The 24,895-nt window shown below is 39.7% G+C and overlaps 1 protein-coding gene across 1 annotated transcript; it reads right to left on the reverse strand.

The window, feature by feature from the left end:
* Positions 1 to 6,402: 6,402 nt before the first annotated feature.
* On the reverse strand, positions 6,403 to 24,222 carry LOC139351132 (broad substrate specificity ATP-binding cassette transporter ABCG2-like). Its single transcript, XM_070992863.1, has 19 exons — positions 24,092 to 24,222; positions 22,948 to 23,035; positions 22,699 to 22,823; positions 17,723 to 17,782; positions 17,457 to 17,571; positions 16,996 to 17,148; positions 16,467 to 16,624; positions 15,833 to 15,935; positions 15,370 to 15,418; positions 15,179 to 15,280; positions 14,933 to 15,037; positions 14,072 to 14,217; positions 13,113 to 13,195; positions 12,779 to 12,868; positions 11,501 to 11,625; positions 11,107 to 11,261; positions 10,592 to 10,681; positions 10,417 to 10,493; positions 6,403 to 6,942 (listed from the first exon to the last, which is right to left on the reverse strand). The coding sequence occupies exons 2-19, from the start codon at positions 23,002 to 23,004 to the stop codon at positions 6,795 to 6,797; spliced, it is 1,941 nt and encodes a 646-aa protein (XP_070848964.1). The 5' UTR covers positions 23,005 to 23,035; positions 24,092 to 24,222; the 3' UTR covers positions 6,403 to 6,794.
* Between the last annotated feature and the right edge of the window lie 673 nt (positions 24,223 to 24,895).

Genomic DNA, 24,895 nt, shown 5'->3' on the forward strand with positions numbered 1-24,895 from the left:
CCAATAATAAACATTAACATAAAGGCGAAATGGCTTGATGAAGCCAGCAATGTTACATATTCCATGTCTGTAAAGAGTTAAAAACACACATCTTTTTCTCCTCTGCTGAGCTTCTAAATTCACATTCCTTAATTTTTACTCATCACTGAAGTGTCAATATAATCAATGCTGAATTCAGAGATGTGTCGCATGTTGTTCATTCACTTAGCATTAGCTGTGGCTACATGTGATAATGCAAATACCAAAATGCTGATATAATCATACAAATATCTAATAAAAACAATGTAAATACAAGAATAAAATGACAACCGCTGAACGTCTTTGGTCCAAAAAGAGAATGTATAACAATTTTATTAATGACAGTTGATCAAAGGTTTGTTTGATCATATTACACCTTCCTAAAGCAGCAAACAGGTCATTCACATGTGAACACTTATTTCTGAATTATTCAATAAACAGAGCACTACTGCAGAAGTTTTAGATTACATTTGGCCTCTCCTGAAAACCTGTACTGGCTTCTTTATTTCATCTTGGGATTTGTGATGCTTTTAAAGAAGAACCCTTTTCAGAGGGTACCAGCAGGTGTGCTAATCTGTCAAAGATTCTCCATCTTTCCGATCTTCTCTCGCTGATCTTTTAAAAACTTTAATTCAAAAATGCATCATATCAAGACTCGTCACTTGAGTCCTCTGATGAACCCATTTTCCATCTTTTCTCCTCCCTTCTGCCGACTTTCTTCAGCAATGCTGCAGCGAATTCATCGCTTTCTGATGACGTACTGTACCCTCTGTGAGGAAGCCCTCTTATTGGCTGAGAGATTAAACTGTTGAACCCTGGGAGAGAACCAGCTGCATGTTGTTTGCTACTGGCCAGGAGGAGGTAGAGGAGGCTGTTGATAGGGTTGGAGTGGCTGTCAGTGATTGAGCCTGCTGGAGCTGGCAGTGGCCTGATTGGTGAGCCGGTGTGTTTGGCATTTGGTTTCCTTGGTGGTGATTGGGTGGCTGGCTTTTTGGTTGTGGCCACCACCTGCTGGAAAACAGATAAGAGATCTAGCGCCATCATGAGGTTGACATTTTTGCTTTTTAACAAAAAAACGATGGCTTCCCGTGAGATCTGGTGCACGCATTCTTGGTCCCCAGAACATGAATTAAGTGATAACTTGATTCCCCCGACCTTTCATCTGGTGCCGTCATCTGGTCAAAATTTCATTAATACAATGTTTAGTAAATACCTGAAAAACATTCCCATCAGCCTCACCAGTATTTGCTGCTTTGTGCGAATTAGCAGATGTTGAACATTGCAAATACACTAAGCTAACACTGTGAACACAGTAAAAATTATACCTTCTGAACTTCAACATGCTAGCATCATAGTTGTGAGCAACAGGGGCGTGCATTTCAGATCACTTTCAGATGACTGTATGTTTATCATTTTATGAGTCAAAGTCGAGCTACGTCAAGACGCTTTCACCTTATACAGCAGCACATGGGAAAAACATGTTCCACCTGTGTACCTCTTTGTATATATGTTACAAGTATGTCATCCTTGAAACAAATATCTTGTACTAATACTCAACACATAACAAGTATACATGAGTTGTAGCTAGTTAGCTAGCTTGTTAGCCTTGAGAAGCATTGAGTGATTTGGTGATTTTGGAGGATCGTATCATCAATCTTGAGTGTTTTAGGGACAAAGTGAAGCTACAGCTAACTCTTCAGAGTGATTACCTTCCTGGTGGTGAGTGTAGTTGTGGTTGGAGTTGTTGTAGCTGTGATTGTGGTGGTGTTGGGTTTAGGATCAGAGAAAATCCTGCAGATGTCCACAGCAGAACCATCGATCTCTGGGAGATCAAAAGGCAGCAGAGAGAAGGACCGAGCTGATGGAGAGACGTTAGAAGTCGTTCATTTTGAGTATTTAAGTATTAACAACACCTGGAAATATCACGATGGATCAGCGGTCTGCACAAGTTCACGTGTGAAGTTACAAGATGTCAGACGCAGGGGAACTCGTTCATTAGGAGTTCATTTAGGGTGTTTTTTAGACCTGTGGTTCATTTGTGCTGATTCAGGAACTAGCTTTGGTTCAAAAGTTGTTTTTATTGTGTTTATGTTGTTAATGTACGAGTGGCCAACACCTAGATTGCGACTAGAGAACAACGTATCTCCTCAAGAGTTCGCTGCCAGAGATGAACTTTGAGAGTGAAAAAGTTGTTGACGAGGCAAATGCTGCACATTTCAAAACAGCCAGTCCACTCAAGCCAGAAGTGAAAATACCCCAATTATTTAAACCCAGTAACTGCCTGGTGAACCGGCTGACAGAGCTAACATTAGCTTGCTAATATACCACCTTTTTAGAGTGAAAAGTAAAACAAATAAATGCTGTTTAATAAGGGTGTAAAAATTTTAAATTACAGCTACCAGAAATTGCATAAAACAGATGGTAAGGGGACTAAATAATGTCCATTCAGAAAGCATAACCAGATGTTTCCCACTCATTCTGCACTATACAAATACTGCTTTTTACAAAGGACTGGACTACAGTGACATTTGACTGGACACAGCCGATGTTACCTTTACTTCTTTTGATGGTGAAACTTTATTTAGCAAATCTCTAGTTTCATTATTCTGTCTTAGAGGGGCATCACACCCTGAGCATGATGGGATGTTATTGTCCCCCAACATCAACCAAGTATCAATAACATTTATGAAAATAACAAATCATTAAATGAAACAAAACACATTTGCTGCATATAGGTATTCAAATGTGAGGAATTGGATCCTGGTCATTTCTGATTTAGCATTTCTTGAGACTTTTGACATTTTTACAGACTAAACAATGAATGAATCAGAACAATAACTATTATTTTTTGATAATAAATCAAAAAGATGATGGATTCATTGTCTTACAGACCACAGCTGCTTTTCAAAAACCTTTGTAGCTTAAGTTTGCCTGAAAACCAAACTGACCACTTTTTTGCTGTGAACCTTTAGCTCACCTGTACTGAGGTCGACAGGTGCTGCAGCCTGGTAATGTGCATGTCTGTGTACATTAAGGTGCCTGTTCTGCTACCTGATCTGTCAGTCGTTACTGCATATTTCATGATGACAGGTCTAAGGTGTGTTTTTCTCTTGTCTTTTCTTTAAAGCTAATGTCAAAGGGCCAGTTATGGCAGCTGTTTGATTTTTTTAATCTTATTTTTTGCAGTACAAATTAAAACTGGGTTGCGATCAGAAAGAGATTGTCCAGATTAAGACTGGATGCCAGTACTCACCGTGATTCAAGCTGATGCTCTGAACTCTGAGGATGAGGATGAAAAAGAGAGGCAGAGCTGAGGAGCTGCAGGGCATGACTGTAGCTGGAGGGAAACAGCCGACGAAGAACGGGGTTAAAACAGAAAGAAAGCCAGAAAACGAAAGTGTTGAAGGAGGACAGACTGCAGACTGACTGAAGAAGACTTGAGATGAGGAAGGTGGAGGATTAAAGGGAGTGGAGAGATGAAGGGAAAAGACTGATAATGTCTAGACTGTGAAGTTTTGTCTGAGCAGATCCGTCACGGTTTGTGGTTCAGAGTTGCAACAGAGTTAATCCTCACTGCTTTTTAAAACTTCATTCATTGGTTTGCGGAGCAGCAACCACCAGCAACGCCCTGTTTCACACTCACGTTTCACACTCAGTTCATTTATTTACTGTTTTCACTTACTGTAAATTCCAGTAATCCAGTAACTGTTTTAAGCTTTAGTGTTAGAACATGGCACATATACACTAATGATCCTTAGCAGTTTATGAATCAATGGTTCCTTGATTTCAGACAGAGGAAACATCTGCTCATTCCCATCTGAAACAACAACTATCCCAGCAGATTCCAAAAATTCTGCCGACCATAAAAAGTACTATTGGCACCACTAATGTCATATTTTGTATTGCACTTGAGAAGTAATAGCTTATAGAAATTCTGTTGCCAACATGGATAATAAATAGTGTTATTGCACAGTTGAGAAAAATGTACAACTTAGAAAATGCACCTGATGAAATGCATAATGTGAGCACATATTAGCATTGTTTTAATTTAATGCTTTAATACAAGAATCTCATTGAAGGAGTCTTAAATGTGCACTTGATGGCCACATGCATTGCTAAAACACTGAGGCCATGTAACATGTCCCAGGCAAAATATTAGCATGCATCGCTCTTGAACTTCAATGTAGAACTAGTCAGTAAATGTTAGAAAAATGTAAGATCAGACTCTCATGTTTACATAAAGCTGTCTCTTTTTTTCACAAAAATAACAAAATGTTAGGCCAATACTGTTGACCAGATAATGACAGTTACATCATTAGCATATGATTGGACAACTTTGCTGCTCAGGGGAGGGGCTTAGAAAATGGTCGGATGACCAGTAAATCCAGTAAAGTTACATTACATCGAACCAAATTCTTGTTCAGTTGATCCAAATTTGTTTAGCCCCCACACACCAACATAACCAGCTATACTCATTCATGTGAAATGTAGATTTTCTAAATATGAAGACTTCTGTCCTGATAACAGTGTTTTTTTTAGCTTCTCATCCACTGCGATGGAGTAGATTTAATGAATGAACAGGAGCAGTCAGTTTTTTCCTGTTTGGAGTCAGTGAGCCTGAGGGAAACCTGGCAGGGAAACCTGGAGTTTCCTTCAATGACTTCCTAAACCTTGTGACAGCTTGTGTAATTTGTTCCAGCTGAGATAAGTGAAGCCACATCTCAGCGTCATTTTATCCCGTATGATGATGGAAAGAGAAATCATCACCGTGATACTGTGGTTCAGTCCGTCAGTGACTTCAGTTTTCTACCTGCCAGCATTATGATTTATGATTTAGGTTTCACACTGCAGCCAAAATGATAAGCAAAACAATACACAGATGTCAATGTACAATAACGTGACGTAATTATGAATGTATGACATCCATAAACCTGAACTATAAACCCTCATATTCAACTTTCAAATTTCCACTATTTTATTTAGTCTCTAACTGTAGTCTTCATAGAGAAATAATCAGTGTTACATTGGTGTGTTTTAGTGTATTCTGTCTCAGCAGTCAATCAGTCACTGCCTTGCTCAGCAGCACGTTTATGGAAACAGTTATGTCCTTGTTCACTTCCCACACCAAGATTTCCCTGAACACACCCCAACACAAAGTGTGTGTCTGCCCCTCCACCAGTATCCCTCCAGCCATGACTGATGTTACTCAACTGCAGCTCGAGGTTTCGTAACATCACACACGTGTGTGCATGCTGGGACTGTTTATAGCCACAGTCGCTATGTAGGCGAGTGTCTGCTTACACACACACACACACACACACACACACACACACACACACACACACACACACACACACACACACACACGCCTACTTTTCAGCCAACTGTTACACTCTAATCACGTGTGTGCACGTGTTTGTGTTAATGATCCTCTCCCAGTATCATGTCATAACCAAACAAAAGGCACATTGCTTTTTGCAGCTGGCAGCACGGCCGTGTGGATAGCAGTGCTGTTCGCTTTGGTTCAGGCTGAAATATGTTAGCATGTACTGGATGGATTGGCGTGACCTCATGTTTGCTCCAGCGCCACCATGAGGTTTTCATTTATGATTTCCAATGAAATGTCTCAACGATTGGATGGATAACCAGGAATTTTGGTTCAGACATTCATGATCCCCTCAGGATGAATTGTAATAACTTTGTAATTTAGCGCCATCATCAGGTCAAAATTAGCCAAATTCTAGATACCTGCTGAACTTGTGTTATTCCCATCTGCCTTAGCTCTCCTTTGAGTTTAATACTAGTTAATTGTTAGCATGCAAGAAGCTAACCCCTAAATTCCACACATCTGACTGGCCGCTGTCATTCCAGCCAGAAATTAGCATTTAGCTCACAGCACCACTGTTACTTAAGGATTGACTCAACAAGTTTTGGCCTGTTTTAAGTTTGACCTAAAAGCCCAAAGCTAAATGTTGCTGAAAGGGAAATAAGGTCAGTTTTATCTCACATGTGCCTGAAGGGACTTCACAATCTAAGACAAAATATTAGCTCAAGGTCCACTTATGGCTTTCAACCACATCTCATGGTCTTTATCAGCAGATGAAGTTTGCTCAGATGTCGTCATGACACCAGTTATCACAAGCTTTTGTCACATTATAACTGGCAAACTCCCTCTGCAGATGAAGACTGTGAGATAATGTTGGAAGCTCTCAGAAAAGCTGCAAAATGGTTCAAAAGATATGTGTTTTGACCCTAAGGGCTCATCCCTTGAGCCAGTTTCCATTAAAATAACATGAAACGGGAGATTTTAAAGGCTGAAAAGTCAACATCACAGACGCGAGCAAGAAAAGTAATTTTGAAAATAAAAAAACTGACATTCAAAATGCAATTTCAGTGTTTTATTTTATAAAAACTCATAAATATAAACTGTTTGTGGAGAAAATCACATCTTTCTGAACTTTAAAGTGCAAAAATCACATCGCAGTTCATTATTAGTTAATACACTGAAGCACTTTGGTGTTAATGAGCAGTGCAAATAATTACAAACTTTGTCAGTACATCTCCATAAACAACAAATATTTTATTTTACAAACAAGTGATCAATATTAGAGATCTGGAGAACGACTGTGTCTCACATGAATCAGCTGAAAAAACATCACATCATATCTGAAAAAAAAAAGTACAAAGATATTCCTGAGCTGCTTACATTATGCTACCATAGTGAAGATGCATGATGAGGATGACATTGATGATGGTGATGCGGCGCTGATGAAGGTCTAGGTGAACTTCCTGATGAAGCGCAGTTTGAAGTAAGTGATCGTGAGGAAGCAGAAAATCATGATGCCCAGAGACATGATGTTCTGCCAGAAGCCCCAGATGGAGTAATCCACGCCCTGCTCCGTCAGAAACTCCTCCCCTGTGCAACTGGAACACAGCACAAAGGTTCCTCAACCACCAAATACCCCACTAGATCCCAGAGTGAGTGATCTCCACCCGACTCGAAGCCTTTATTCCAGCCATTGAACGAGTTAACTTCAACTACAGAAGAGCTACTATGTAGCCAATTGATAGGCTCTTCTTTTAATAACCAGGCGTCTGCAGCCCAAACCAACAGACTTGCACTTTAAAGGACCCATGTGGAGGATTCAGGGTGATCTATTAGCAGGAATGCAATGTAATATTCATAATTATTTACATATATAGTTTAGAATGAGCTCTAGTAAGTAAGTAATTAACCACATATCAATCACATGGACTAACCTCTTGGCACACTTTTAAACAACTGGCTAACCTTTTAGCTAAATAACTGATTTAACTAGTAAACTGGCAAATTGTATGTTTTAAAAAAATAAAATATAACACACTGTGTTGAAAAAAGTCAACTTAGTACCCAGTGTTAAAAAGAATACAATTTACCGACATACTACCCTATGTGTAAAAAATAAAAAATAAAAATTAACTACGTACTACAGTATGTTGAAAAAAATTAATGACATACTACCGTATATGTTAAAAAATAACGTAACAACATACTACAGTATGTGTTAAAAAAAATATAATAAAACAACATACTATAGCATGTGTTAAAAAAATAAAAATTTACAACATACTATAGTATGTTGAAAAAATAACATTTAACGACATACTATAGTATTTAAAAAAAAAATCTACCGACATATTATAGTATGCTGAAAAAAAAAACAACATACTACCGTATGTGTTTGAAAAAAAAACAAAATTTAACAACATACTACAGTATGTGTTGAAAAACTCCATTCTACCGACATTCTACCGTATGTGTTAAAAAAATAATATGTAACAATATACTGTAGTATGTGTTAAAAAATAAAATTTCACGACATACTACCGTATGTTGAAAAAAATAATTAATGACATACTAACGTATGTTGAAAAAATCAACTTACTACCAATCTACCGACATACTATAATATGTGTTAAAAAATAAAAATTTACGACATAGTATAGTATGTTGAAAATAAAAATTTAATGACATACTATAGTACGTGTTTAAAAAAAAAATAAGATTTACCAACATACTACAGTATGTTTTAAAAAATCGACTTACTACCCCAATGTGTTAAAAAAATACAATCCACCGTCATACTACCATGTTGAAAAATAAAAATTGACACATTACCGTATATGTTAAATAAAATTCAACTACATACTACAGTATGTTGAAAAAAATCAACATACTACCCTATGTGTTAAAAAACTCAAATTTAATGACATACAAAATCGACTAACTATCCTGTGTTAAAATAAATACAATTTAATGACATACTACAGTATGTTAAAAAAAAAAGAATACAATTTAACAACATACTACATTATATTGAAACAAAATATATAATCTACCAACATATGATAGTATGTTGAAAAAAATTGACATACTACCCTATGTGTTAAAAAATGACATGTAACAACATACTATTGTATGTGTTCAAAAAATAAAATTTCACGCCATAGTATAGTATGTTGAAAAAAATATATAATCTACCAACATGCTATAGTATATTGAAAAAATATATAATCTACCAACATGCTATAGTATGTTGAAAAAAATCGACATACTACTGTATGTGTTAAAAAAAAATTAACTATATACTACATTATGTGTTAAAAAATATAAAATTTAACGACACTGTGTTGAAAAAAATCGACTTAGTACTCAGTGTTAAAAAAATACAATCTACCGACATACCACCCTATGTGTTAAAAAAAAACAAAAAACGACGTACTACAGTATGTTGAAAAAAATCGACTTACTACCCTGTGTTCAACAAAATAAAAATTAACAAGATACTACAGTATGTTGAAAAAAATCGACTTAAATAACATGTAACGACATACTATAGCATGTGTTAAAAAAATAAAAGTTTACAACATACTACAGTATGTGTTAAAAAAAAATTAAAATTAACGATATACTACAGCATGCGTTAAAAAAAAATTAATGACATATTATAGTATGTTGAAAAAAATCGACTGACTACCCTATTGGGTTAAAAAAAAATATACAATTTAACGACAAACTACCATATTTTGAAAAAAAAAAAAAAATCTACCAACATACTATAGTATGTTGAAAAAAAAATCAACATACTACCATATGTGTTAAAAAAAAAAACTAAATTTAACGACATACTATAGTATGTGTTTAAAAAAATACAATATACTGACATACTGTAGTATTTTGGGGTAAAAAAAATCGACATACTACTCCATGTATAAGATACTATAGTATGTGTTAAAAAAATACAATTTCATGCCATAGTATAGTATGTTGAAAAAAAAAAAAAAATCTACCAACATGCTATAGTATGTTGAAAAAAATCTACATCCTACTGTATATGTTAAAAAAAATTAACTATATACTACATTATGTGTTTAAAAAAAATAAAATTTAACGATACACTGTGTTGAAAAAAATCGACTTACTACCCTATGTGTTCAACAAAATAAAAATTAACAACATACTACAGCATGTGTTAAAAAAATAAAAATAAATGACATAGTATGTTGAAAAACATCGACTGACTACCCAATTGGGTTAAAAAATAGGCAAATTAATGACAAACTACCATATGTTGAAAAAAAAAAAAAATCTACCAACATACTACAGTATGTTGAAAAAATTGACTTAAATAACATGTAACAACATACTGTAGTATGTGTTAAAAAAAATAAAAATTAACGACATACTACAGCATGTGTTAAAAAAATAAAATTTAATGACATATTATAGTATGTTGAAAAAAAATCGACTGACTACCCTATTGGGTTAAAAAATATACAATTTAATGACAAACTACCATATGTTGAAAAAAAATATATAATCTACCAACATACTATAGTATGTGTTAAAAAAAAAAACTAAATTTAATGACACACTATAGTATGTGTTAAAAGAAAATACAATCTACTGACATACTATAGTATGTTGGAAAAAATCGACATACATACTACTATGTTTAAAAAAATTAACAATTTACTACAGTATGTGTTAAAAAAAAATTTTAATGACACACTGTGTTGAAAAAAATCAACTTACTACCCTGGGTTAAAAAAATAAAATTCAGTGACACACTATAGTACGTGTTAAAAAAAAATCAACATGCTACCCTATGCTAACCCATCTGACAACATAACTAACCAATGACATAACTAGCAAACTAACCAGTTATTACTCAGCAGCAAAGCAGGAAGGCTAAGAACTGACTAACTTGGGGTTCAAATGACTAAATGACCGACTGGTTAGCAACCTGACAAAAACAACCACATCTCTGGGACACCACGCTGTCCTTCAAATAAGCTACCATTCAGGTACAGTTAAGCATAAATACACAGGCTTGGCTGTGTGTCAGTGTTTCTTACACAAGTCCAGGTGGGATGTTGCTGATGTTGAAGCCTCGACAGAAGTTCAGCTCAGAAAACTCATTAATTTGCAGAGCCTGGAGAGACACAATTATCACCATCATGAGCTGAACGAAATCGAGCTACAGCTCCAGGAACTGAGCAGCAGGTCTGACTGAAGCAGGTGTGTACTTACACTGAGGCCATATCGTGGAATACTGAGGTATTTCAACCAAGCAAGCCAGCTGACAATGGAGGGAAGGTTCACGAGCAAACCTGCAAAGATCTGCAGAAAAAGAGATTGACGGGTCAGATTTTTATTAAAGTGCTTCTTTCTTCAACACAGCATTGATGGCGTCTGGGTGCTGTTAAGGTTTTCTGTATGTGAATGTTTGCTTGTGTGGTGGTTTCAGACCATGATCGGAAAACTGCCTGCAAGTTCCAAAATAACACTGTCTGAACATGAAATTAGTCTTTGATAATAACATGATGATAATAATCCTGTTATCAAAGTATGAAGCTGATTTATTGAAGAAATGTGATCGATATCGGCTCTGAATGACTCATCGAACATTGGAAATTGTGTGAGAACTGAGTGATTGACAGCTGCATGAACAGTAACCAAGGGGTTGGGACTAACCCTAACCAACAGTCCATTAATTTCATGTGTAAGTGTTTGCGCTGCTGTGCGTTGATGCGTGTGTAGGTCACCATCATGAATACGGTGGTGATGGTCATGAAGATGCTGGCGATCGCCACCACGGTCTGGTCAGCTGAGATGGCCAGAGCCATGGAGGTGGCTGTGTAGGAGACCAGAGCGATGGTCAACATGAAGGTGAAGAAGGCCTCAACTGTCGGCTTCAGACCTGCACACACACATTTCAAGTGAAAAAATCTGTAAATATGCCTTCAAACAAACAGACTAAACATATTATTTGCCAATAAAAAGAAGTGTAAATGATGAAAATAAACAGAAAGTTGATTTTCTGATCATTTCCATCACCAATGAATCTATTTTTAATGTATTGATTAACATTTCACATTTGAGGATCTGGAACCAGAGATTTTTTGGTGACACACAACATAGCATAGCATAGCTACCCACCAACCATGAAGTATGCCACGCAGCTGAACACAATGGCGGGGATGGTCCTCAGCGCGATGATGTCGGACAGGATCTTAGACAGGAAGTACACAGACACCCTGTAGTAACCACTGATGTACTCGTGACTGATTGGAGAGAAAAATACAACAAAAGTTTCATTAATAAACCTTATCTGTGCATTTGTGACCGCTGGAAAACACAAATGCCAGACGGGTATCAGTTTGAAGTTCAAACACTTAGAAGAATCATTTGGATAGGTTGTTTACAGTCACATGATGTTAAATTCAGATGGAGGGCAGGAAGTGAAAACTGCAATGGACACCTCGGCGCTGAATGTTGACGTTTACGCTGCGGTTGTTTGGATTGTCATGAAAGATAGTAGGTTTTTTATGTTCAGCTGTCTTCTGTGAACTTTTAACGTTGATTTAACTACTGTTAGTCATGTTTCTTATAGCTATCACTTTAACTCTATCACTAAAGATTTAAAACAATAGCTAATATTATTAGCTGACTCAGCTCCTCCCAACCACTGATGGTTAACAAGACATTTTTTTCTGCCGTTGTCAGTCAAATTTTTTTGCATTTTTCACCCTTCTGGTACTTGATAGAAGCTCCTTGTGGTTCCTCTGTTTGATTGATTTGAGCAACCATAGAAGACACAAAACAGGCATTTTGAGTGCGTTATAGTGCTTCCTATGGAGAAAATAACTTCCTGCCCTTCATCTGCAGTGTGCGCCGAAACAAAAGAGTGACATGATGTCATAAGCAAACAACCTATTCATCGTGCAACACTGTGAGAGGTCCTACAGACTACACAGAAGCTAACGAGTCACGACAATGATGTCATAGATAAACAAAATATGTGTGCATACTTAATCACATTGTGGGGACACATTTCACGTCCCCACAAGGTTAAACTTTTGATTTAAGGGAACAGCTTGTCTGTTGGAGGGAATGGACAAGATTGATATCCATCTCATTTCTTGTGCTGGAGTCTGGATGTGGTTACATAGCTTAGCATAAAGACTGAAAACAGTGAAACTAGCACATAGCTCTCCAAACTTTCTAAAGTGTCCGTTTACATTTCTGTTTATATCTGAATTCAATGAATGAGATAAACAAATCAGCTTTAGAGGTGTTGGTAGGCATATTTTCAAACACTGTCCAGACCCAGGCTAGCAGCTTCCCTCCATTTCCAGGTTTTATGCTAAGCTAAGCTAACCAAGCTGATCTTCTCATGTCCTCACAAGTGAATGTGTGTTTGTGTGTCAAACCCACATGAAGAGTTTTCTCTGAGAGATGAAGAGTTCAGCAGACGACAGAGCACTGAAACACTGATTCACAACGATGAAGAAGAGAACGCCGAACCTGAAAACACAATCAATACACAGATTGATACGTGCACACAGTCTAATCTGTACTCCACACATATAGACCTCCAAATAAAAGACAGTGGTCTTGAAATTAGTGAGTGCATCAAACATGATCAGGGCTGCAACTAAAGCATTGTCTATATCTAACTATATCATTATCGCTCATTGTCAATTAATCTGTTAATACTTTGTTGTACATTTTGTAATGAATGAAGCCAGAGTGGAGTAGGATCGAATACCTGTTCTGAACTCCAGTTTGATCCTCCTTGATGTCAAAGAAAAGGGCTCCTACGACCAGAGCGAGGAACAAGGTTACCGCTACCTAAACAGAATTTTTGTTTTTACAATTCAGTTGTTGTACAGATTAAACAAATTACACATAACATGTTAATTGCTTGCAGAGGGAATCTTTGGGAATCGACTGCAATTCTTGGGTTTCTGATTGACACCCTGCTGATTTTCTCTATTGAATTAATAATGATGATTATGATAATCTTTATTTATATAGCAGTTTTCTTAATGTTGCAAAGGCTTAGCACATGGGAATAAATACAATAAAATGAAGTCAATAAGATGAAATAAATGGGAATAAAAACAAAATAAAAATAGAAAAAGGGGGCACTGTTTTCAGTCTGCCCACACAGTTGAACTCCAGCTTTTTCATTCTGTCATCATCACGTTATTAACTTAAAAAACTGATTGACAGTGTATTTTTATATTTGTGAACAATTCCCAGTCATAGGAGATACAGATCAAGGTGTTATGTTACTGCTTCAGATGTAGCCATGTTAGCAGTTCCCCCCTGTTTCCAGTCTTAATGCTAAGCTAAGTTAGCCTGCTGCTGGCTATAGCCTTGTGTTGGATATGAGAGTGGTACTGATTTTCTCATTCAGCTCACTGCCAGAAAACCAATAAACGTTTTTCAAAATGTCAAACTTTTGCTGTCAAGTTGCACTTCTTTGACATTGATGTCCCAGTTTCGAGAAGAATTTTCAGTCACGGACAAAAGCTGAGCAGTAGAACAAACTCCAGGCTTTAAAACATCCGTTCATAAACTGTAAAATCTGCCACACTTTCTACACTCTGTGATGAACCTGCAATACTTAAAAATGTAAGCTTGATTCCCGTACAGTTGCACTTTACACAGATAAAGGTCAGTTTGGCCTTTTTAAGACTGAAGCCTGCTCGATGTTCATACCTGAGCAATGGAGGTCTGAGGGTTGAGCAGCAGGTTGCGGAACGTTCTCTTGAGAACCCATCTGAACTGGGTCAGGAAGCTGGTGTTGTAGGTGATGATTCTGGTGTGAGAAGGGCTGGAAGTCGGCTTCCCTTCCATTATCCTGTCTGAGAGGCAGGAGTGGTTTCGATTTGATTAATTATACATAAATCAAAAGTGAATAAATGTTGTAATTGCAGCTCTTCACCCTCCTCTGTGTGTCGTAGTACTTCATGTGAAAAGCCTTGAACTTGTTACTGTAAGCGTTACAAGTTTACTGCATGTATAACTCCTGAGTACTATGTCACTTTGAATGTGTACTATTACTCTAAAACTTGAACCATTGTTAGAAAGTAGTATTAACTAAAGGACTTAAGTGCAATTTTAAGGTACTTGGACTTTGCATTTTAGGCTGCTTTACACTTCTACTGCACTACATGTCACATTGATCCTCAGGGGAAATTCAAAACGTACCAGCTGTATATGACGCGTACTCAAAGTAGCTGCAGCATTGCAGAGATTTACATTTTCATTTGAATGCATCATTTCAACCAATAACATAATATAGATTATTTGAAATGGGCCATTCCGAATAATGAGTAGTTTTCTTTTGTGTATCTTGATGCTAATACCTTTGTAGTTTTACTTAAGTAGAATTTTGAATGCAGGACTTTTTTCTACACTGTGGTTTTGCTACTTTTACTCAAGTAATAACGTACTTCTTCTACCACCAACTTGAACTCTGTGTGAAGTATCAGCTGACATTTCTTTCAAAGGACAGTTAAAAACCGCAAAATTTGGGAGTTTTTGGTACTTTAATGTAAGTATTTTTGGTGTACCCACCCAGCTCTGTCTGGGTCTGTTTGAAGTAGTAGCAGTTTCTGTATTCCTCCACCAGTTTTTCCTCGACCCCTGTTCTGGCCTTCGATATGGATTCTGAATCATGTTCTGGAGAGAAAATAAATAAATAAAGCCATTCAGAATAAACAAACAGAAAAATAAATACAAAAATACTGTGTTCATACGACCTCTGTTGGACTATTTTAAACCAGGTTTTCATGACATTAAATCTGACCTGAACACACACACCTGTGCCGTCATTGTCGTCGCTGAGGGCGCCGGCTGTCAAGTCTCCATTAATGACATCCAGGAAGAAGTCAGCAGGGTTGTTGTGGGGCTCACAGGTGTATCCTGGGAAATGAAGTTCCAAACCGAATCACTTACATCACCTTTGCATCAGGTCGTGTTACACTGGATTAAAGTAAACTTCGTGTTCCTACCGATGTCCGAGAAATACTCCAGCGCTCTCTGTGCCGGCCCGTGGAAAACCTGACGTTTCACACAATGACAGCATGAATTCATGTGTTAATAGAGTCCACTCAACACAAAACATGGCAATAGCTAATGTGTTTTCTAGAGGTGAGAGGGAGGAGAGAGAGCGGCCAAAAAGAAGGAGTGATGAGAAATGAAAAAGTGACAAAAAACCAAACAAAGAGATGAAAAGAGAAAACGAGGAGGGACAAGAAAGAGAGAGATGAAAGCCGAAAGAAAACAAAGAGCAAGAAATAAGAAACAGAAAGAGAGAAAAGCCAAGAAAAAGAGAGAGACTCATGGAAGGGAGAACAGGTGAAGATAAAAGAAAGAGGTGAGAAGTAAAGAAACAAAGATGGAACCGAAGAGGATGATGATGAAGTGACGAAGGATGATGAGAAAAGGTGGAAACACCGTGAATGAGCAGAGGACCTGTTTGCCGTTGACCAGCAGCGTGAGGCTGTCGAACAGGCGGTAGATGGAGTATCGAGGCTGGTGGATGGACAGGATGATGGTGCGGCCGTGGTCCGCCATCCTGACGGAGCAACGGGGACAATTTAAAGTCTCCTCAGACGAGGACGTCACTTAAAACATCCAACCACTCAGCTTCAGCAGTCTGCTGAGGCCTGAACACATCCAGCGAGCTTAGTCATAACAACAGCAGCTGAGGCTCATGGGTAATGTAGTTTTTAGACAAAAAAACATGATTTCTCAGAAAGAAAGTTTAAGTAATTAAAATCAGTGGTCAGAACACGAACCTGTAGTATTAATATATTACACAGGACACTGAGAAGGCAATATAAATCAAAATTAAAACAATTCTGACTTAATTAAGTGAGAATTTAAAAAAAAACAGAGCAGAGATCAGTTACAGTGAGGTGATGAGTTGTGACTCGTATAAAGTGAATTCTAATATAATCATCTTCTTGTTCTGCGTCGCTCATTAACTGCTGTTGTGTGTTCATCACTGGATCAGACTCGGTTTAAAGGGTCAGGTTAGAGTGAGTTAAGGTAAAGTTAAGGTAAGGGATAGGGAGTGTGTGTGTGCATGCGTGTGCGCACACACCTCTTGAGCAGCAGCAGCACTGAGTTGGCGGTGTTGGAGTCGAGGCCCGTGGTGGGTTCGTCCAGGAAGAGGACGGGCGGGTCGATGATCAGCTCCATGCCGATGTTCGTCCTCTTCCTCTCACCACCTGAGATCCCACGAATCAGCTGAGTGCCCACCTGCACAAACACACACAGGTGAGTTCTTGTGACATTCCCAAACCATCGTCACGACTCGTCTTACCTTCTTTTCATCCTTTATTTCTTCCTGCTTCTGTATTTTGTTTGCCACTCATTTTCCTTGCTCTTGTCTTTTTTGTCCTTTCTTTTCAGTTGTTCTTGTCTTCCTTACTTTTCCTCACCCTCTTCCATCTTCCCTTCTGTCGCCCTCCCTCTCTTTCTTTCTTTCTTTCTTTCTTTCTTTCTTTCTTTCTTTCTTTCTTTCTTTCTTTCTTTCTTTCCATGTTTCTGTCCTGAACCTTCCCTCTTTACCTCTTTTTTTTTGTAACTCTTCTTGTCCTTCACTTTTCTCCTCCTCCCTGTCTCCTCACCTTGGAGTCGGCCACACGGCTCAGGCCCAGCTCCTGGATCAGCGTGTTGACTTTTTCCTCCTTCTCCCTCTGAGAGATGGACGTCGGGAGGCGCAGCGCCGCCGAGAAGCTGAAGTTCTCTCTGACCGTCAGAGTTCCCATCACCACGTCGTCCTGGAGACAAGAAAGCATCGAACTCAACGTCCAATCAGCTGCTGATGGACGCACTTTCATTTCAAGGACGACTTTTCATGATAGGTTTTACGTTTGGTGGTGTGACCTTTAACCTCAGTATTTCTGGAATAGCTTAACGTACGCAGTGTGAACCAGACTTGGCCTGAGGAGCCAGTCTTATTGTTTGTGTGCTCCCCTCCCGCCCCCAGCAGGAAACTCTCCTGAATCAAACCCGTTCTGCCGGATCCTGTCACAGACTTGGCGTCTGTCGGTTTGACTTCCTGTCTGTCTTTCCGTCTCTCACCCACCTGCACCACATATCCAGACAGACACTTGAAGTTTGGAGGCTGAGGAGCTCCGTCAATCAAAACTTCTCCTGTCAGGCCTGAGGGGTCCTTCCTGGCTGCCAGAACATCCAGGAACCTGAACCACAGACAGCATGACGTCAAGCTTTTATTCATACATCAGGCTGTCTGTCCGTCCATGACACAGGGTGTACGACACACCCTCCATCATCACGACACCTAATGAAACTGCTTTGTCCGTCCATGATGACGGATATGGAGACACTCACGAGGACTTGCCGCTTCCCGTCGCTCCCATGATGGTGTTCAGACCCGGCCTCATGATCCCACTGACAGACAAAAGAAATATGAACAGCGGAGAAATTCAGTATAAGTTTCTATTATTCTGTCATTTTGCATTTTACCTCCTAAATATTTCATTTCTCAACAGCTTGAAGGAGAATGCCAGTTTTTAATGTGTAACTAAAGATGTCATTTGTGGTCATGCCCCAATTTTTTTAAGTTAAACATGTTTTCCAACCACTTTCCCTCAAACTTGAACAAAAGCTCACGTTCACTGTAGTTAACGTTACAGCACAAATGATTCCTGATGATACATTTGCGTCCTCAAACATCAGGATACGCTGTTTAGCCTCCAGTGAAGGCTGCGACGCACGCCATCGTGTAAATACGCTCGTTTACTTTATCCGTTTGTCATTTCAAAGGAACAGTTTGACAGTTTGGGAAATGTGCTTGCTGAGAGTTTAACGAGGAGGTCAATCCCACTCTCATGTTTGCACAGTAAATACGAAGCTACAGCTAGCAGCTGTTAGCTTAGCTTAACGCAAAAGCAAAGAGAGAAAGAAAAAGATAAAATCACTTAATGGAACCAGATAAAATGCTGGTGGGAGGCAGAACTAGGCTAGCTGTTTCCCCCTGTTTGCAGTCTTTGTGCTAAGCTAAGCTAACGTCTACTCGTGCTGCTCATTCACCTCGACTGTGGTGTTTAAACTGGGTTTGTCTGGAATGATGAAGCGCTTTCAGTTCTGCGTTCCTGTGACTGTTGGTGAACTTTGGGAGAACTGGTTTCACGCCGTCACATTTTCGAGGAACTGAAAGAGATTTTTGTGGTTTTCCAAACTGACTAAATGGTGACTGTTCAGTTTTTGGTGAAGCTGTTTCGCAATAGCTTGATTCATCTCTGGGTCTTTTTGCTGACTCGGGGATTTCACCCCGTCCCCCGTCTGTCAGGTCCTTCATTCAGCAAAATTTAATTCACACAACACTGACTCAACATTTCAGCCAGTGACGCTGCACTTTAAGGTTGTTTATGTTGGCTCTGTCTCTTTTCCATTTTGTTCATCCTCCCTTCATTTCTCATTCTTATTCTTCTCATCTCTATCTTAAGCTCTGTCTGAAGGAGCTGGGAGTGCATAGTTTCAGCAAGCTGAGTGAAAAATGGCTGAATGAATTTGTTTTGAATGAACTTTTGATGAAACCTTTGAGGTCGCAGGTCTGCAAACCGCGACACTGTGGTTTGTGTTCAATGCTCTTTTCTTGTCTTTCTTTCTGTTTCCCTTGTCTTCATGGCCTGTTTTCTAAAAGCATGTTGTCCACAGAAGCTGCAGTGTTTCTCAAAAGCAAAGGTTAAACTGTTCTGTGCTCCTTCATAAATGATCGTAAAGCACACGGGTTAAACACCAGGCTGTCAGGACAGTCGACCGGCATCGCTCTACACCAGCAGATAGTAAGAACAGTAAATTCTTCCTGTAAAACTTTCAGTACAAGCCGTCCAGACTGACCCAGCCTTCAACTTTGAGTCAATGATTACACACACTGAACAATAAAATACCAGAGGTGCCGCCCACTATAAGCTCAACACACACACTGCACTTTGAACAAGTGCAGTTTTCATAACATGCATCCATAATCAAAGTCCTAAGAAAGCACAATCAGAGATCTTGAATGTTTGGAATCACATGTTGGTGTTTCAGAGACAGACAGACAGACAGACAGACAGACAGACAGACAGACAGACAGACAGACAGACAGACCCCAGATAACAAAAGACATTAATTCAATGTTGGATTTTGGTCAGATTGGTTATTTTTGGTTGAGTTTGAAAAAGCTATGTTGATTCAATGTTTAATCACAGATACCATTTCAACATTTGAATCAATGTAGAATAGATGATGACTTTTCAATGTTGAAATGCCCTACAGTGAATTGACATGATTTCAATGTGTGGTGCTGATACTGCTTCGCCCCCTCCCTCCCTCCCTCTGCAAGACCAGTGAGATCTCAAGGGACTTCATTTTTCAAAGGCGCTTTTGTGGCTTGTAGTTGCCATAATTCAACCATCCGTGTCTAAAGTTCTTCTCTGTGTGCGAGCAATACAAACTGGTAAGTCATTGAGAATATAATTTATTTTGTTTGAGTGACAAAAGAAGACAAACTGGTAAGTCCTGATGAGAACACAATGTATTTTCACCAGCATGTCAACTTTGTGAATTATTACCGTGAGGTTGTAGCTCATTAGCGTCGTTAGCATTAGCTAGCGCTAGCATTCTAGATAACACTAGCTAACGCTAGTGTGTCCGTGTGCAGAGGCTACGCTGAGGGTTCAGGGTTTCCCCCAGTGTATTATAAGCCTGGCGGGCCACCAGGCTTTACTTGCCCCCTGCCAGGCTAACGCTACGTTCCCACCAAACGCGATGAAAATTATTTAATCGCGCTCCAAATGAAATCGCGTCTTGCCAGATGCTCCAGTTTTGACGCTGGTACAAAAACCCCTTGCGGCGTCATCGCGTCGGACGACAAGCCCGCCCAACAACAACATTTCTTCCGCCATTTCATTCTCTCGTCGACCACGTCCGTACGTCAGCACGTCGATGACGATCTGAACGCTGATAGGCTGTCGCGGCGCGTCTTCACGTGAATCCGCCGCAAAAGTGCAGTTATTTCAACTCGAGCGATGAAGCGATAACACGATGGGGCGACGCGATGAGAGCGATTTTCGCGGCTAACGCGTCCATCGCGCCGCGCATCGCGTCCATCGCGTCGCCCGGCAAAATGACGCTTCAAATCGCATATGCTTCATGCAATTTGCCTTGCATGAAGCATATTTAAAACCTACAGATGAAGGCTGAAAAGTGCTGTAATGGTCCTTTAATTAATAACATTGTTGCAATGTAGAATCAATGTAATTTCAATGCATTTATAAATGAATCAATATTGATTCTATGTTCAGATTAATTGACAATTCTACATTGTTTCAATGTTGAAAATGATGTAGTTGAATAAATAATGAATCAATGTTTAGACTGATTGAAAATTCAACATTATTTCAATGTTGATCATAACGAGCGCTTTCAATGTTACTTTCAATGTCTGACATTAATGTTGATTCAATTTTAAGCCATGACCATATCTCAATGTTGATTCAATGGAATTTTGCTTTCTGGGACAGACAGACAGACAGACAGACAGACAGACAGACAGACAGACAGACAGACAGACAGACAGACAGACTTTAATCTCTATATGAATTCTAACAGCCTTGAAGAAAACGGTTTACTTCAACCCGATGATGGCACAATTAAAAGTTAGAGGATCACCAAACCAAACTTTCATGGCAACCCGTCCAATAGTAGTTGAGTTATTTCATTCATGAATGACTTAAATGTTGAGATATTTCCCAGCATAAGGTATTCTTAGATCTTCACCACTATCGAGGCAACAATCCAAAGCTTCACCTGATTTCTTCAGGCCAACACGTTTCACCCTGAGCTTTCTCACTCAGTCAACTCTCAAAGGTCTGGAGGCATCCTGCCACTGCGTCTGTTTGTTGGCTTAAGCCGAGAGTCATTGTTTTCTAACAAGCGTGTGTGTGTCGCAGAGGCAAAGTGGGAACCCGAGTTTCTCCACAAAGCAAACTTCCTTCCTTCGCCTCCCAACGTGTGTGTATGTGTGTGTGTGTTTGATCCGAGCAGGCCTTGATCGTGTCACGTTCGCCTCCCCGGTGGGCTCGTGTCGGCACGTAGACAAACAAACACACAATAAGCGCACATGCAGAGCGTTCAGCCTCAGTTCAACAATCAGCTAAACCTTCGGTCCTCAGAGGCTGAAGGCGTCTTTGTGTTTGGGTTTCGAGGTGATGTGTTTAATTTCAGTGGAATCAGAAGTACGGGTGGATTAACCTGTGGGGTGAAGTAAATCCAAGCAAATTTGTTCCGTTGAGTTCAACTGTGGTGAACTTTGACGCTTAAATTCACACCACGGACCAATAGCAAGCTACCATGTGACCTTTGGGAGAGCCACAGTCCAACCAAACTGGAGGAAGCTATTGTAGCTTATTCACTGTGTAGCACACATGCAGTTTTCTTTAACCTCCTATGTCAGAGTAGAAACTGCTCCAAAAAAACAGAATATTTTACACTTATGAGCCAGGGGTCGATAGTATAGATATGTACGTTAAATTAACTGTGTGTGCTCATGGTCCCATTAGTGACAGAGCTAAAAAACTTGCTAAAGGTATGGTTACACCAGAAAGTAGAAAATTCATACATGTATCTATGCAAAATATTTTGTGAGCTAACTGTTAGCATGCTAACAACCACCACTTCCACATGACCCAGGGGCGGGGCTTGTGGACAGGCAAACCAGGCAGTTGCTTGGAGCCCCCATCCACAAGGGGGGCCCCGGCCACTTACTTACAACGATGATTATTGATAGGTCTGGGCTTTCAGGACCTCGCTTTGAGAACCACTAATCTATTTTTTCAGTATTCATCTCAAATGTCCCAGAAATTGTGCATTTATGTGTGCAAAAAAACAAATTTTTGCAGTGTGCACATGTGGCGTGGGGGCATCCCAAATTTCACCTTTCCTCACCTGGTCAGCCAACATCAACTGTTGTCTAATTATGTACAACATTACGACTACTATGATTGTTATGTGGCCTCAGCGGTCTTTAAAATAAGCTTCTAACGAGGAAGTAATGCGCCATGAATCATCACACTTCACTGCGAAAAACTGCTGATGTAGTCAGTTAACAAGTGTGTTTGAGTCCACTCAGTTCACTCTGGAAATCGTCTGACTGGCGTCTTTCCTCAGGCTTGATCAGTTCAGTATCTCGTTCAGCATGAAGCAGTGTGTGAGCGTCTTGGCTTGCCCTCAAACCACAGCACATAGCTCATCATAAAAAGCTGTTCAGGGACTGGTTTCACTGCACCGCGTGGTGGTTTTAGAAACTTCAGTGTACTCACTTGAGGTCATTGAGGATTACTTTGGTCGTCTTCTTCTTTCCAAGCAGGCAGCTTCCTCCCAGTGTCACCTTGTAATGGATGTTGTGGAAGCTGACGGTGGCGCCCTGCTGGCCCGGACCTGCTAACTGAAAAACGGCTAATTCAGCCCGAAACACTTTGCACAGGAGTCACACTGACATGTTTCCAAAATGTGTGATATTAGCATCAGGAAAGGAAGGAAGGAGGGAAGGAAGGAGGGAAGGAAGGTACCTGGTGTTTTGAGGCTCCATTCAGCCCGAGCTCCATCATCACTTGGTCGTCTGCCATCCTTGACCTCTTTCCTCCTGAATGCAAAACACTGAGGAAACACTGGAGTTAACACCTCTGACAGAGAGCTTTAGTCCGGCCCACTTTCAAAGCTCGCTGAGCTTTGTCACTGGATAAGTCTGAGGGCTCGTGAGGCGATGAATGGAAAGGAAACGAAACGAAGTTCTAGATTATACTTTTCTCAGAATCAGTCATTTCAGTGAATCTATTTGAGAGGTGTAGAAGTGAGATGTCTCGTTGGTGGAACTGCTAACTTACAGACATCTGATACAGTGGAGTCAAAGCTCAGAACACCATGAACCAGAAATACTCAAATAAAAAACCTCAGAAATTTACAGTACAATACGAAGTTAATGTACTTCGTTACTTTCCATCACTGGTGACATCTGTCTTTGACCATCTCTCTGTTCAGCTTCCTGCGTTTGTTTAGCTGATGCTGGTTCCCAAATAGAACCGGTTCTCGATTCCCCAATATTTAAACAGCATCAATGTTGTTTAGGTTTCCTTTGTCAAAGAAAAGAAAATCCACTAATCCTGCCCAAAGAGCTCCCATGTTAACATAATGTCGGATATTATCTGCTGTGAAAGACTGCAAAGCTGGAAAACAAACAAACTTGTTTGTAGAGTTTTGAAAATGCAGCAACTCTTACTTCACATTCTAAAAGTCAAAGTGTCGTCATCTTTCTTCGCACTGTTTCTTCCTTCATGTTTCAGCTGTCCAGCTGTGCCCATGCATTTGACGTCCAGCGAAAGATAAGTGGAGTTTACTGTTGTTGTTTAATGATGCACAGCTGTCAGGAAAACATGCCGGTATCGATGAAATGAGGCAAACGATTCCCATAGATCAGAAGATTTGGAACCAGTTCTCAACTGGAGATGGTTCGCGATTCCCATCTCTAGACAGACGCAGCTAAACTGAAGTTTCACTACCCATTTCAGTCCTACAAACAAAATGATTCAGCCAAAAACACTCTTACCTCACTCTGCTTGGACCTGATACAGATTCATTTCAGCCACAGCAGCACAGACTTCAGATTCACCATCATACAAAGATTAAAACGAGAGCTCTTTGAAGTTTACGGCTCACCTGCTGAAGCCACAAAGTCCCTGTGAGAGCAGCTGCTGACTGAGGGTCAATGAGAGGGAGCAGTTCGTTCAGTGAGCGTCTGAGCCCTGTTTTATAGCTGAAGGCACGATAAGAGAAGAAGGGAGAAGGCCAGAGTGTGTGTGACTCCCTCTCTCCTATAGGCATGGGAGGATGTATTTAAATCCGTCAGTAAAGGTAGTAATACATATGTATGTGAATGTAAATGCTGTCTGTTACAAGTTGCGCATTCAGAGCTGTGCTGAGATGCAGATTATCAGCAAAAAGTTCAGCCCAGCATCAGTGTTACATCAGTATACGACTGGAGTATTAATACTGCGAACGGTGCTTCAGTGAGCGGAGGCTCGTGAGGAATCTGTGTTCAGCTTTGGTTTGTTGGATTTGTCGCAGAGCATCACATGTTTTACACTGACGACGTGTCACACCTTGATCTGTTTCAGGCTGATGGAAGATTATTTTAGAAAACTTACACTGAATGAGGAAACGCCGCGTCACATCAGCTCGCCTCCTCTGGAGTCTCCCCTGAACCACATCACAGAAACACAGCAGCATGATGTGTGATGTGACTGGTTCCTCTCAGGCAGACCTGGTCCTTTCAACAAGGGCTGCAGGAGCAGGAATACAGAAATAATGAATAAAAACATGTTTCAGCAGCTTAAAATGATCATGTGACGTCATTTATTATTGACCGTGATGAGCACATTGTTCTGTGTGCACCACGATCAATGGAAAGAAAGTTAAAGAAGCAGTACTGCGGTGAAAAAATACTCTGTCACAGGTGAAAGT

Source organism: Chaetodon trifascialis, chromosome 23, assembly GCF_039877785.1.
Source record: "Chaetodon trifascialis isolate fChaTrf1 chromosome 23, fChaTrf1.hap1, whole genome shotgun sequence".
In the NCBI taxonomy this organism is placed as follows: Eukaryota; Metazoa; Chordata; class Actinopteri; order Chaetodontiformes; family Chaetodontidae; genus Chaetodon; species Chaetodon trifascialis.